General features: G+C 46.1%; 1 protein-coding gene across 6 annotated transcripts in view; it reads right to left on the reverse strand.

Moving 5' to 3' along the window:
- LOC142566730 (uncharacterized) overlaps nucleotides 1-15,177 on the reverse strand; it is a 106,037-nt gene that overhangs the window by 24,087 nt on the left and 66,773 nt on the right. For 5 of the 6 annotated variants that reach the window (XM_075677592.1, XM_075677593.1, XM_075677588.1 and 2 more), the window contains one exon: nucleotides 7,724-7,780. The exons of the other annotated variant lie outside the window; for it this stretch is intronic. In XM_075677592.1, the coding sequence (XP_075533707.1) occupies nucleotides 7,724-7,780 (57 nt within the window). The remainder of the gene's footprint in view (nucleotides 1-7,723; nucleotides 7,781-15,177) is intronic. 6 annotated transcript variants of the gene reach the window in all.

Below are 15,177 nucleotides of genomic sequence, written 5' to 3' on the forward strand. Positions count from 1 at the left end.
GGCCATGCTCAGGAATGGTAACACCACGTGTCAGTTGGGTACACGTGCCGGACTACGTGAGAGATAACTGTTAAGGCACTTGTAATGCGAAGTAATCGAAGGCTGACTCACGCACGCACTTCCACCATTATAGATATGCCATGCCTCTACTATAAGATGTATATCTTCATTCTTATGCCTGTACAATATCATCTAACTCTGGCGTGCAGTTACAATCTTGTCAATGTAGCGAAAGATTAGAAGGCGATCCACTGGTTAACGACCTTTTATGTTCCATTAGCCTCTGATTGATACACCGTCCCGTTTGCCCTGCGTAGAACTGGCCACAGCTAAGGGGAATTTTATGCACCACACCCATACGACAGTCAGTAAAACTGTTGTTCTTATTGTGCTTCACTGGACAAAAATCTGTTCGTTTTTTGCCTTTTACCCGCTCCTTTTTATTCTGTACGGCAGCGCATATCTTACCTAGCTTATCGGGAGCAGTGAAAGCAACATTAACATCATATCTACTTGCAACTTTTTTAAGCCTGTGCGACACTGAATGAATATACGGAATAGCCACTACTCTTTTTTTGCTATTACTGCTTTCTGTAATCACGTCCTTCACTCTCGAAACAGACTTCTTTAGGCGCTCAGCCACAGGTTAGAAGCAGGTTATCCTAGTGTAGCGGTGGCCAATAAAGAAATATTTGGACGCATTTGCGGTATCGCCTGGCCCAAGGAACTTTCAGTGGCAGCCTGTCTCGATCTCGCAATTCCTGGCACTCTCCAATACACAGCGTGTCTGACTGCTGCAGGGGTCTCTGCAGCTGCAGGAAACCGAGGGATAAGGGTTGACTGTGCGATTTATGGCATTTTCAGGTTTTTAGCTTAGTACCTCGTCTATACGAGGTCGACACTACGCCACTAGACCACTGTTTTGCTGCAGTCATTATAATATTAATCACTCATCGTATACACAAACTATACAGCTGGTTATGCAAAATTTTAAACTGCGCAACGACATGACGTGAACTGAAACAGACGCACACACGAAACGCAAACTTCCAACTGGTTTTATTTCGCGAAGGCAGGGAACTTATAAGGTACTTAAAAATAACAAAACAATGAACAATCGCAAGGAAATTGTGCACGAGGCAGCGACGAAAAATAGCAAGGCTATATTTGCATTAGTAGTGCAGGAGAGTCACAATGTGCCCGCCTAAGAATTTTATTTCGTTCCTTGAGAATCTCCTCTTGCAGTGCAAGAGCCGAGACAGAATAAGCTGCTTGCCATATATGGAACAAACTAAATTCTTTTCGAGGGCAAAATCAAAAGCAGAGAAGTCATCAAGGCATTCCACAATGCTAAAACGGGTGACACCTCCGTTAGCTCACCTTCAAGGAATCCCTAGCAAGGAAAGAAATAGAATCCTCAGATGGGCACAGTGAGTCTCGACTGCACTCTTAATGCACACGTGGCCTTGCTATTTTTCGTCGCTGCCTCGTGCATGATTTCTTTGCAAGTGTTCCTTGTTTTGCTATATTGAAGAACCTTATGAATTCTCTGCCTTGAATGAATGAATGAATTTGTTGTTTTATGGCGCAAGGGCCTATTATGACCAAAGAGTGCCAGGTAATAATAAAGACAGTCAGAAGTCTGCACTTTGTGTGCGTCTGTTTCTGTTCATGTCCTGTCTTCCTCACGCACTTTAAAATTTTGCTGAAGCTATGAACTGACTAGCCCAACAGCATGCCTTACTTCAGTGTACAGCTGGGCTTGTCGGTAAAGGTACACAGAATGCCAGCTCAAGTGACCACCGTGTGTGTCTGCGCTTCCGTGTTCTCATGATGTGGTTCAGCCTTGAGTGCATGTGTAGTTTCAATACTAGCTGCTATATCTTAACTACTAAAATAATTTCTATCTCTAACTTACAAACTAAGAGAGTACCTTGTACTACATTTTGAACACTGCTGCAGTGTAGCAGGATTTCTGTCTAATGCACTGGCCACTAGCATCAAATGCTTGAGAAATTAAAAATTATGTAGATCTCAAACACTGTGGGGACTTATGTTACAGGAAGCATTTTGTAGGTAAATGGCTACGTAGCATTGGTTTGGGTTTTGCCAGACATTGCAGTGTTGACCAATGTGATTGCATGTATGACAAGCTTTGGAGGAGAGTACGAAGGCAAAGGCCTCTTTCCTACCACTCCGTGGTGCTGTTTTGCCGAGTGGAACACCTGCTTATGCGCAAATGGGCATGTGCCTTGGCCCATCTCCAAGAATGGGTATGTGTCGATGCGACACAAGTATACAAGCCTTATATGTAACATTAAGATCCTTATCTTACGTCTCTGTGCATACATCTCTTGTCAACGTTCTCCACTCAACAAGCACACATCACCTTCATACTTGCTGCACAGACAACAGCTACAGGCGATGAGGTGGCTTCCCTACATAACATGCTTGTGACATCTGCTGCTGGTAGCTCTTCAAATACGCTTTCCATCATTTGGATTGAAACAATGCATTAGATATGCATGTTTCATAGACTTTGATTAACCACTTTGCATAAATTTTAACATGTACGTTGGATTTACACGATTCTTTTTTGTACTCCAGTGAAGAAGCATTACAGCATAAAGGTAGTAAAATGTTGCAGTGTCCATGTTGTGCTAGCTGCTACAATGAGGGGACTTAGAAATGTGAGTGAATCCCAAAGATGGTGCAATTTAACAAAGCACCTCAAAGTCCCGGCACAAAGGAAGAATGTGAGAGACTGACATGCTCTCACTTTGATAAGCAACTTGTATATGCACACATGCTCCGACACATATTATGGACCGTAATACATATGCCACTATCCCATACACCCAGCTGTGCATTGGTGAGCGAGAAGTACGTGCACGACAGTGGCCAAATGGTTAGATCGTCAGGTTGTCATGCTGGGAGACAGGTTCGGGCTCACTGTCACACATTTTTGTTTTCAATGCAGAAGACCGAAACGAGCCGGGACATAAAATTGCCTACTGCAAAGTGCTTGGTATGAAGAAAGAATTCTTTACATTAGAAATGCCAAAATCTAGCACATGCAAGAGTTAGTAAGTATGCATTCCCACATACCTGAAATGTTTTGAGGTGCAGCACATCGCAACTGCAGTGGCTTTGCCACAAGATTGACATGTATAACAATAAACAGCATTGCAAACGGTGGCTTTTCCAGATAACCAAGGTGCATTGCGGTGCAGCACATTGCAACAGCTGTGACTTCCGCACAAAGCTAATGTGCATTATATAATGCTGCAGCACGATATAGTGTTTATAACAGACACAACAAAGAGGCTGTTTGCATGCACTTCAACAATTTTATGAGCAGCTAAAGTGATTGTGAATGTCGCGACCATAATTTTTTTTTTCAATTTTTAGACAGCAGATTGCCTATTTCTAAATTACACTAGTGCACATAAGTAGCCTTTTATTCTAAACACCTTTTAAACAATGCGGTGTGATCGTGACCACAGTATATTAGAAAAAGTACGAAAAATTAGTATAAGACAACTCAATAACTCAACTCAATAAGTGTTGCTTGTAGTATCACTGAAGATCATGTCAAGAAGCTTGAAGAACTGTCTCCTACTGAGTGCACATAAAAAGCATTTCCAAATGGTGGGCTCAAAATGTTCAAACTTCAGTCACAGGATGCATTCTTAAGCTTCCCCAAAATACGTGTCATGACCTTGAGACAGCCTACATAAGGTTCAGCTTGCATTTGTGAAGTGGCATGAGAAGTTCACAAATAAATGTGAAATTATTTTAAAGTTCAGGCTGTAGTTTGTACGTGCAGTTATGCCTGCTCATAGCACAACTGGCACTGTATAGCATACTTGTGATAAAAACAGTTCCCCAAGAGAAAGGCACTCCTTTTTGTGCAACTTCCGTGACTGTCTATCAGGCCTGATAGACAGTCACGAGAGCATGAAAAGGGTCTCAGACTCTACCAATTTCCTTGAGGCATGGACCTCAAGTTTAGCATTGAGCCAGTTTGATTACAAGGAAGTTATTCCTACTCATATATGCCTATATGGTTTGTTTTTTTTTAGTTTCAGGTCCACATAAATTATTGCCATCATGACAGCCATCACATAATATGGTAGCATCAATTTTTGTATTAATCATTGAAATCTAAAAGCTTGCAGCAGAGTGAAAGGCCAGGAGGACAAGAAAAGAGCGGGGAGACAACACGTTTTAACATTAGTGGGTTGCAGTGTAACAGAAATTGGCAAGCACTAATTGAGCGACAAGGCCACTGAACACAGGAGAAGCAGATTTAGTTGGAACACAGCAGCCTGCAAGAAAGTGAGGGGACATTAATTCTTTGTGATGCTTGGTCTGCACCACTGTTTTATATACCATCGGTGATCCCGAACATACTGGAGGCAAAGAATTTTGCACTGCCTGTGCAATTATGTTACTAAAACAACGTATGAAAAAGTATGCCAACAATAATTCAGAATTGAGCACCATGTGTGTCCTAAAGCATCACACATCATAGCTACAAGAACGTTCACTCATCGTCAGATGTAGCCTGAACCATGAGGACACATCTCTAGTGGATTAACTTTGGAAGGAAGATACACTGAGCTAACAGATTTAAGGCAACCCAACCAGAAATCTTGAACAGCCTCAAAAGAAGCAAAAAGGCACTCAATGTGCACATTACAGGGTTGCAATGCCCAAAGTATCATTTATGTTATGCTTTGTTTGATACATCAAAATTGTGATTTAAACATGAGAAACACGAGGTACCTATAATCATGTTCTTTTTTCTATGCTCGAGCAAGTTCTCCGTTATGAATAGCTTAGCAAACTAACTACTAATTAATTTCTATGCAGCGACAAAGACAAGTGCCAACAAAGGATGTGAAACAAGATGGTTGTTGGTGCTCATGCTCACTCTGCTTGGCCATTGGCCAAGCCCCTTTCGTGAATCTTTATTCCTGGCATAAATCACGTTTAGAGCTAAATTTGTGCTCACATTTGGTGCGGGTGCTCGTTGTACTTTTTAACCTAGAACTTTGTATGTGGACTCTACCTCCAGCCGTGGCTATGCCTGATGAAAAGGGACAGCAATATGCTACGCCACCCCCACATGTCAGCTGTTACGGCACGTCAAGGCAGCGAGACTGCACTGTATTCAGCAGCACTGACAACCATGATGTGGAAGACTGGCTTTCCCCTTATGTACAACACATGACACATCAGCAGAATAAAAACAAGAAAATGCCCCATACATGTGCACAGCATTAAAGTGGATGCACTACCTGCTGTATGCAAGACAGAATGGGGGAGAATTAGCTTCACGTCACTCTTGAGCACCTACCTAGAACTGGTTTTATGGGCACAGCATTTATGCTGCGATTTAGATAATGCCCAACACCCCATGAAATACAAAGCACAATACGTCAACATAGAGAAACCAGAACAATTGCACGCACAATGCTTCACCGAAGCAGACAACACCTGCTTTATGTTGCATCTGAGATGAAACGAGTGAATCCCAAACTCTGTGTCACATGCCATTTGAAAGCCTTAGCTGCTACGGGAGAACCAGTGAAATTAATCTGGCGCCCTATGCATGTATCTGCAGCCTAATGGGTAAGGAATTGGGCTGCTGCACTAGGGACCCAGTTTCACAACCCACCATCAGGCACGTCACTAATTATTATTAAGGCTACCTGGCCAGACGTACAAAGAAACCTGGAGATAGATCATGTTAATGCTTTGCATTAAGAGACAACGGAGCTGAATCCATATTTTCTGCCTTGTGCTTGCCTGCTACCAAGCGAGCTACAGCAGCGGTTGTCCCAATATCACTTTTCTTGGATAGCTGCGCATTTGTACTCAGCATAGCCCTGGGAATGCTAGGCAGCAGCACTCAGTCATGATGGCAGATGTGAGGTGTCCTTTAAAACACCCACATTACATAGCACGTGATCTCAGAAGCAGGCAACTGGCCAATAAACCCTCATTTTCTACCATGAGGCACCAAAGCAGCCCAAGTCGAGACATTTGCATCAGGGGAATCACGGGGCTCAATTTTTTGTTTATAACAAGAATGCGATGGCAGCAGACAACAAAGCAACAGTGGGTTTATAGAAAAATGGTCTAGACAATCACTGGCAGCTCACAACATAATTCTTTCTCTACAATTTATTGTCTCAAGACAACTGGCAGCAAATCTTCTGGATTGTTTGTCTACTATGTCTTTTGCGACTGAAATCTTATTCGAGTCACAGTCCCTGGGCTCCAGCATCTACGGGTCCAAGTTGATTGACAGCAGTATGGGTGCACATTGTCTTGTTGCAGCCGCTGAACCTTGCCATGCTCGCTCTGCAGCCGCTGTTAGATACGGGACCTTTTCCTGAGCCTACTTCGAGTTCACCAGACCACATCGAATCGCGTCACAGCTAATTAAGGAGCGCAAAAGCACATCTACCCCGTTCCCGAGGCACGGCACGTGCAAACGAGTTGGCGTCCCCCACCTCGTGCGCTGCAGGCGGAGCTATTCACTGCTTGACTCTTCCCAAAAGTGTAGCGGGAGCCTGGCACGGTTCCAGGTAACGCAGGGCCTGAGCAAAGCTGCTTTGTAGCACTGAAACGTCGCCCCCATCCGCCTTTGTGACTGTGCTTGCAAGTCAGAATGGCAATACTGCAGAGAGAAGTAAGCGCTCGGACAATTGGGGCACAAGGAGCGACCCTGTGCGCCGGGTGTGACACAATCGCACGGGCGCCTACCATTGGCCGAAAATGACACCTGAGCGGGCTCGCCGATTGGCCGAAAATGGCGTCACCTGAGCAGGCTCGCCGATTGGCCGAACGTGACGTGTCTTCGAGACACCGAAGGGCTTAAAAGCCAAAGACCGGGAGCAGCAAGAGAGCATTCCTTCATTCATCTTTTTCGAGCTTCTTGCCACGGGCCGCAGCGTCCGAGTTGCTGCCGGCCCGTAATGACCGACTTAATTTCTTTGTACTCGCACTGTAAATAATGTAAATAAACCTCCAGTTTTCATTCTAAGTCCTCCTCAACTTCGGCCAACTCCCGCACCCAACGGCAAGGTCCAAATATCTGGGGGACAGCAATTGGTATTGTCCTCCAAATCCTAACACCGCTCACTCTGCCTTTCGCGGGGGCTTGGTTGGTGAACTTTTTTCGCTGCTGTAGCTCGCTTGACATGTTTCTGCGTTGTGGTGGTCTCATACTTCGTCGGCAGTGAACTGGCACCTCTGGCTACACTTTGCTGTCGCACATGATGACGTAGATGTGAGCAATTTCAAATGATGAAGACCCCATAGCGGTGGTGCAACTCCTGTGATGTGCCATCTAGTGAATAGCCCACCAGGCAGAGCGCAGCCGCGTGCACTGTCTCAAAGATATTCATCACTGTCGCCTGTTGCAATGGTTAGCGCGCTCGCCTACAGAGCGGTAGCAGTGGCTTGGGGCATAAAATCGAATCCTCACTAAGGCCACTTTTTTTTAGTTAGCTGAAGATGACGTAATTTGTGAGCCATTTTTCTACCACGGCTTTTTTATCATAGCAGGGTTGCACAATGAGCCAAGTAATACTTTCGCATTTTAAAAAAAACTTGCAGGTGACCAGAGAAAGCTAGCTTTTCACTCAAAATGCCCCCTCCCAAGGCGCACAGCATTCCAGTGTTAATAGACATGCACAGGACTCACAGTAACTTATTGCTTGCTTGGAAGCTCTTAGATGCCCGAGGCTTTCGTCGTGTCCTCCTGAAATGTAGTGAGAGATTATGCAGCACAAAATTAAGGACTTCCCTAGAGATGCTACAGTTTTGGAAGCAGATAATTCCATGACTGAGATTCACTGCACAAACATTTTTAAACTCCATATCAAGGACAGGCTTACTCCACGCAAGGAATTTAGCCAGCACGACATGTCAACGTGTTTTGCTCACAAGAAACCAGGAAGCAAACTCTTCGAAGCGCACCTCCATTAAAAAAAACAAGCGCCACGATGGTAAACTGCTCACATAAATTAAAGCTGATGGATTCGGATCAAAACGACACTTGGAATATACTACAGCCAAGCAAGGTGACAAGATTCTCCCAGGTGTGCATACAGAGACAAACTCCAGGAGAGCCCCAAGTAAGCAGCATTGTGTCATGCCTTTGCTTCTGATACTACTACTCCGACAGATGTTAATATGATATATTAAGGTCAACAGCCAATTGACTATACAGTACAACCTCGTTATATTAAGGTAAACAGCCAATCACTTACAATGTGCAACCTAATTATAACTAAATTGCAGCTACCACTAAAATACCTTGGTTATATCTAATATTATCCCTTATAAAAGTGTGCATTTATATCAGCAAAAAGTGCATTTATATCAGCAAAAAGTACAGTGAAACCTCATTAATTCCAAGTCATCAGGACCACAAAAAATCTTCGAATTATGCGAGTTTTCGAATTAACCGAACACACAAAAAAATGCAACCCAGGCAAAAAATTTCACTTCAGGAATGTGCTACCGTTATTCGGCAATCTATGGATTACTTAAAGTAATCAGAGATGCTGGTTTGCCATGTCCTGTAGTTCAAGGCTCCAAGGGCCATGTTTTCTAGTTGGCCAACTACGTGCAGCAATTGAGAATTTCCACCCTAGCACTCAACAAAACTGCGGATAACGTACAGCAATCTGATAACTTCCCCGAGGGCAGGTGCTTGGGAGGGCTCGTTAGCATCGTCGTCGTTGCTGTCAACGCACCTGATCGCATCAGCGGTAGCTTCCCTCTCCAGGTCTGAGTAGCATGTTTGTTGATCATTTTCAAAGTTCAGGCACGCGGTGAAGCCGACTGCACTGGATTCGCTATCCTCTGCGCAGAGTGCATTGATGCGGTCTCATTACTCAGCTCCTTCTTTATCAAGTGCACATGAATAGTCAGCATCAGCATAGACTGTGCTTTCCTTCGAGAAGCCAGTGTGTTCAAAACATCGCATGGACAAAGTGGGTTCCACTTACTTTCATGCATACACTAGACATATGGCCCCAAAGAGGTCAATGGAGTACTCCTTGCCGTTGTCATAGCGAAGGAGCATGCGCTTGAGCAGGTGGTGGCTGTAAATCTTCCTCGTGTGGTGAATGATACCTTGGTCCATTGGCTGCGAGATCAACGTGGTGTTCAGAGGAAGAAATACCATCTTGATAGCTTTCACATGTGGGGTGTCACCGTGCGCCAGGCAATTATCAACAACGAAGAGTACTTTCCTGCCTGTGGCCACGAACTTGCGGTCAAGCTGCCGAATGTAATCTTCAAATATTGCGCCTGTGACCCAGGCTTTCTTGATGTGCCGGTAGATAACCTCATCCCTTGGCGGCAGCCGTGCATTTTTAAAGCAGCGAGGCTTCCCACTCTTTCCAACTACAAGTAGAGGCAGCTTGAGTTTACCACACATGTTCGCGCTGAGCAGAACGGTAATTTTCTTCCTTGCCCTGTTTTCGACCCTTCACCAGTGTCCGCTGCGAACGTTTTTGTGGGCAGCATCTGGTAAAAAAGGGCTGCCTCGTCAAGGTTGTACACATCGTCTGCACTATACTCGCTACGCAACGGAGCCAATGTGCGTTTCTTCCAGTCGTCGACTACGCTCTCGTTTGTGCTGCCGCTCTCACCACAGACGGCTTGGAAGGTCAAATTACTGCACTCTTTAAAACGGCTGAACCATCCATTGCTACACTTGAACTCTTCCTGCCCAAGTTGTAGGCCTTCTCCCGCGGTATCGTTCCATTGACGGGAAGGTGGGCTACGTTTGCTTTCTGCAGCCAGCGAAGTAAAGCTGATTCCACAACTTGGTAGGTGGGAGCCTGTACTCGCAACCGCTTCGAAGCATATGTCTTGCTGCAGGCCTCCAGTACCTTCGACTTGTTCTTCAATACTGTGGACAACGTCTACGGGCATGCTGTGCCTTTCAGCCAACTCGGTCTTGGAACATGTGTTCTTACCCGCTTCTTGGATCAAGCAGAACTTCTGCTACAGTGTTAAAGTCTTATACTTTGGCATCTTCACTCACTGGCCCTTCTGCACCAGTTCAGGAAAAAGAAAAAAAGATGCCACGCTAGCTGCAGCACCCCTAACCACCACACACAAAGAAACGGCGCAGACCAGCATTGCACGCACACACGTCACCGCAGACATGGAGAGAGAATGGGCGAACGGCAGCCAGTGGCAGCGGCACAGAACACGTGCTGACGCTGCGACCACTGTGACTGCGAGGAGCGTGCAGAGTGGGGACGAGAGCACGTGACAAAATCCGGTATGCCCGCTGCGTTGCAGTGAAGCACGTCTTCTCTGCAGGTGTGCGTTTCGGCGGTGTGCGGGGCGTACCATGTACAGATTTTTGTGCTAGCAGTACTACAGGTCGGGCGCTTCGTCTATAAGTAATCGCGAATGCTATGCGGCAGCATCTCGCAGCTCCGAATGACCGCCGTTTCATCATGTTTGCGGTAAAATGGGGATCGGGAATTGCCACATAGTACCCCAAATCTTCGAATTAACCGGGTTGGCCTAGGCCGCCAGTTCAAATTATCCGGTCAAATTTACATTGGAAAATATGGGACCGCAGAAAACCTTCGAATTATCCGAGATTTCGAATTAATGAGGTTTTACTGTAGTTTGCGACTGGATCCACGAAAAAGAAGCACAATGCCATATATTGGCACCAGAAGTCAATGACTGCTATTGCTAGTTGCTCTGAGGAACTTGTCAGTGGCAAAGAAATGTTCTCTTAGCTGTAACTAATATTGCAATAGACCTTGTACCTCCATTTCCATGGTAGGCCATCCACCTCGGATGCAGCAGATACAGTAGAATCTGAATTATATGAATCACTCAGAACCGTACAAAAATTTTTATCACCCGCAATTCGCATCGCCTGAAAATGTAAAAAAATCGATATGATCCTGTTACATATAATTACTCGACACCAACATTTGCCATCGAGAACAAGAAATGACTCAATATAGATACCCTTCTATTTTACAGGTGAATACGTTCCCGGAAAACACCATCTTTTAGCACCAATGGCCAGTACATCGCCAAACTGTGATCGCACGATACATTTTCTGGTTGCTAGGTCCCGTGTAAACAAGGCAAGCACGATCAAGAACAGCAGCTGCTTCCCTGCGCACTCTGCTGCCCTTCTCACGTGAAAACGCTAGTGCGCACTCAGTTTCTCTTACTACACCAGCAAATCTTCTCCTTGGTCATCACACAAAGTATTCACAGCTATTGCCGCCAATCCTATTGCAACAAGCATCCTGACCCATCTGTTTCACAACCATTTCCATGGCCGCTTGAAGCGTACTGCACGCTTTTAACAGACTCTTTAAAAGCGCAGGCAGCGTCACCTTTCACTTTGCCGGCATCATAGGCATCGTATTCTGGCGTTGCCCAGCAGCTCAATTTAATTTCAGCTTCCTGTCACCGTCTTAAAACACTACACAATTGCAAAACGACAATGTGCGCCTTGGGTCGTTTGGGTTTCACCAACTCAACATGGGTTGGCGTCTCATGCTGCAGCGATTCGTGCTGAGCAAGCACATCAAAACTTCCTGCTAAAGTGCCCTGCTCGGAGAAGCTGATGACACACAGGACGAATTTCAGGAGTGCTAACGTAAGCTAGCCGAAGCCACAAAAATGGCAATGCGAGTCTCGGGCCGCTTGGGCACTGCCCAGGGCCGCTATCTTGTACAGGTTCGAAAAGCCGACGTTCGATTTCGCCTCACACAATTGTCCAGGCTGCGCCGATATGGCGGCTTAGGCCAATCTAGTCCAATTGCGTGAGGCGAAATCGAAGGCTTTTCGAACGTGTACAAGATAGCAGCCCAGCTCAGTGCACGTCGGTGCCTTGTGCTGCAACACTTGAAATTCAGCACATTGTAAGCCAATGGACGTGAGCCGGGACTTTTGAAAAATTCATATCCCGACATCGAGTGATTGCATCACAGATTCTACTGCACTTGGTTCAAATCCCGGTGCTGCCAGAAAGCCACCAGCTTTTCTAATGGGTAGATATGTCCCCAGGCCTGGTGTTCAGCTACTTGTGGAGGATTGCAATTTGAAAAGGCACCCATAGAGATTTCTAGGTGTGGTCTATGTGTGCACCTTGTTAAATCAAAGACGGCCCTGGTGCATCTGCTGCAGCTGTAGGAGGCAGACTAGAGCTGCCACCTGGTGCCTACTGGTAAAATAGGTGCAGATGTGCTCCCAGCCTGGTGTTCAGCCATTACAGGACACTTGGAAAGGGGTGTTTCTCCACATAGCCTGACAAAATCCCCACATGAGGCAGTATTCACACAAAGGACAAATACCTCGCTTCGCAACAGGGAGTGCACATCACGCGACAATGTGATGCCTTTTCAGGGCCAAAGGGCTGACCTAGACATTGCCAGGGGATTGGAGATGTTTTGCTGAGCTGGTGCGAAATCTCCCCTCTTGCCAGGGGACATAGAGAGATCTTCCCGACTAGTCTAGCAACTTATCTTGCCACACTTACTAGGAGTACAGAGGGGACCGCTGCCTTAGCGGGTGCCTGGCAGTCTTGTCCACTATGCAGTGATTGTTTTCCAGTGGCACGAATGTCTGCTGTTGACACTCAGTGAGGAAGCAACTCTGTTTTATGGTGCAGCTCTTCGGCACCCATTCCTGGGCCAGCATCCCTCGGCAAACTGCACCCATGCCACTGCTCGTGCATTTGTCTTCTATCATAGCTGGCTTGTAGGCGTCCTTTGGCGTAACTGCACAGATGTGCTCATCCCACTGCCCGCGCGGTTATTGTTGTCGTCGTCTTCCACAGCTGGCTTGTAGGCGTCCCTTGGCATAACTGCACGGATGTGCTCATGCCACTGCTCGCGCGGTCATTGTTATGGTCTTCTTCCACAGCTGGCTTGTAGGCGTCCCGTGGCGTAACTGCATGGATGTGCTCATGCCACTGCTCACGCGGTCATTGTTATCGTCTTCTTCCACAGCTGGCTTGTAGGCGTCCCTTGGCGTAACTGCACGGATGTGCTGACGCCACTGCTCGCGCGGTCATTGTTATCGCCTTCTTCCACAGCTGGCTTGTAGGCGTCCCGTGGTGTAACTGCATGGATGTGCTCATGACACTGCTCGCGCGGTCATTGTTATCGTCTTCTTCCACAGCTGGCTTGTAGGCGTCCCTTGGCGTAACTGCACGGATGTGCTGATGCCACTGCTCGCGCGGTCATTGTTATCGTCTTCTTCCACAGCTGGCTCCGATGCCGCCAGCATTCCCATACTGCCCCTTCCTCTGCCAGTCGGTGCGGTGATTTTAGTCTCAAATTCTTTGCTTCAATATATCGCGAAATTAAAACATGTATCGAGCTGCACTCAAATTTTGCATCAAGGAGTATCGTAACCATCGGACAACTTTTTTTTTTCATCCCACTCACCACAGCATACCCATGCCCACGTGTACACTTGGTCTTCAGAGTACACGCCAACATAACCATCTGCCAAGATTGACATCCCCACACAGTCTGTGTGAGTGAGAGAACAGTACAAAGCATCATGATGGCTCCTGACGTCATGTTCTCCGCATCAAGGGCTTCCCCATGTGAATATCACTTAATAGGTACTTTGGGTTGCTGCATGGAAAATTACTGCCATGGAAGTGGCCCAGACCCTACAATGACAGGGTTGTGTTATGTCCCGAGGGTTCGACGAGATCTGCATGGCACAGGCTCCTTTCCCAGGACCGTTAACGCCTATAGAAAAAAAGTGCCGGGCCGAGGGACACCCATGCCTATTTGGAGGACATGTGGGTAACCAGCGGCAGCACAGTTTTGAACCCACATCCTCCTGCAGTCGAGGCGGACAATGAACCACAAAGCTACTGCATCAGCATCTAATTCTGCAGGAGAGTTCAACCATATGGCCAGAAGCATTTTGTACAGCAATACAGCACAGCTAAAACACTCAATATTTAGTGTCCTTGTTAAACAACTGCTTAAACATAACTGTACACACGTAAGTACACTTACTCTATTAGAGTACCTATGCTAACACTAATCAAGTAGATAAACGCAACCATGTTTTACATAGCCACCATTGTTCTTAGGATGGAAACCACATTGCCTGTGCGCATACTTCAACATGGTGGCCCACACAATCTATGTTGACAAGCACAAGTGCCAGAAGTCGGACCAGCACCTCTTGTCAGCATTTGTAGGATGTAGTTGTCAATAGATTACAGTTGCCAACCATCTTTCAGACTCAGCAGGTCACCGTGAAGTCATTCAAAACATTTGAGCAGCCAAGAGAAATGAATTTAAGGAAAAAACTATTTTGTTGTATTTTACTTCACTAGTATCCAGAAGTGTCAGTTGCACACTTTTCTTTTCTCTGCTGGTCAAGTGTAATAAAGTATTTTGTAACCAAAAATTTCATGTTCACCTCACATGCAGTGCCATGGGCATCAGCAACAGTTCATAAATTCAGTCCAAAGCTCGTGGAAACACGCTACGTTATCACAGACTGCCAGAATTTTAGGTACACTTGCAAACTTCCTCATAGCTGTCAACTGCAGACCTATCTCTGACAAAGCACCATCAGATGAAAGGCTGCATGCATGAATTTCAGCTTCCTTTACGTTGACAATGTTTGGCAGTTAAACAGTGTTCAGGAAGCTGAAGAATTGCTTTGCCATGAGAACTTACAATTATACTCCCAATGCTGAACACACAGATTATGCCTAAAAATCAAACAGACCTCCAATCAAGGTTTTGGTTGCTCTAAACATTGACCACACAGAGCATGCTGTAGTCCCATGGCTAAATTTGAATGTAGTGCGCCCGAAAGATTGGGATCCCTGAGACGGCAAGTGTATCGGTGAAGGTTGTAGATATATAAGAAGTAAATATAACAGAGGCTTCCGATTCCTACAGGATTTGCCGTAAGCAGCCCCAGCCACACTGAGCCAGCTTGTCGTGCTACTCGAAGTAGAGCTGTTCCAACTTGCGCTTCTGTCCACCGCTGCTGGCACTCTGTGTATCCACATGGAACTGCCTGCGCTTCGCAGCATAGTGCTGACGATGGACCCTGTGGTCTCCATGCTGGTCCCAGACCTGCTGCTGCATCGCCGCTTTGGCC

This window comes from Dermacentor variabilis, unplaced genomic scaffold (assembly GCF_050947875.1).
Source record: "Dermacentor variabilis isolate Ectoservices unplaced genomic scaffold, ASM5094787v1 scaffold_13, whole genome shotgun sequence".
In the NCBI taxonomy this organism is placed as follows: domain Eukaryota; kingdom Metazoa; phylum Arthropoda; class Arachnida; order Ixodida; family Ixodidae; genus Dermacentor; species Dermacentor variabilis.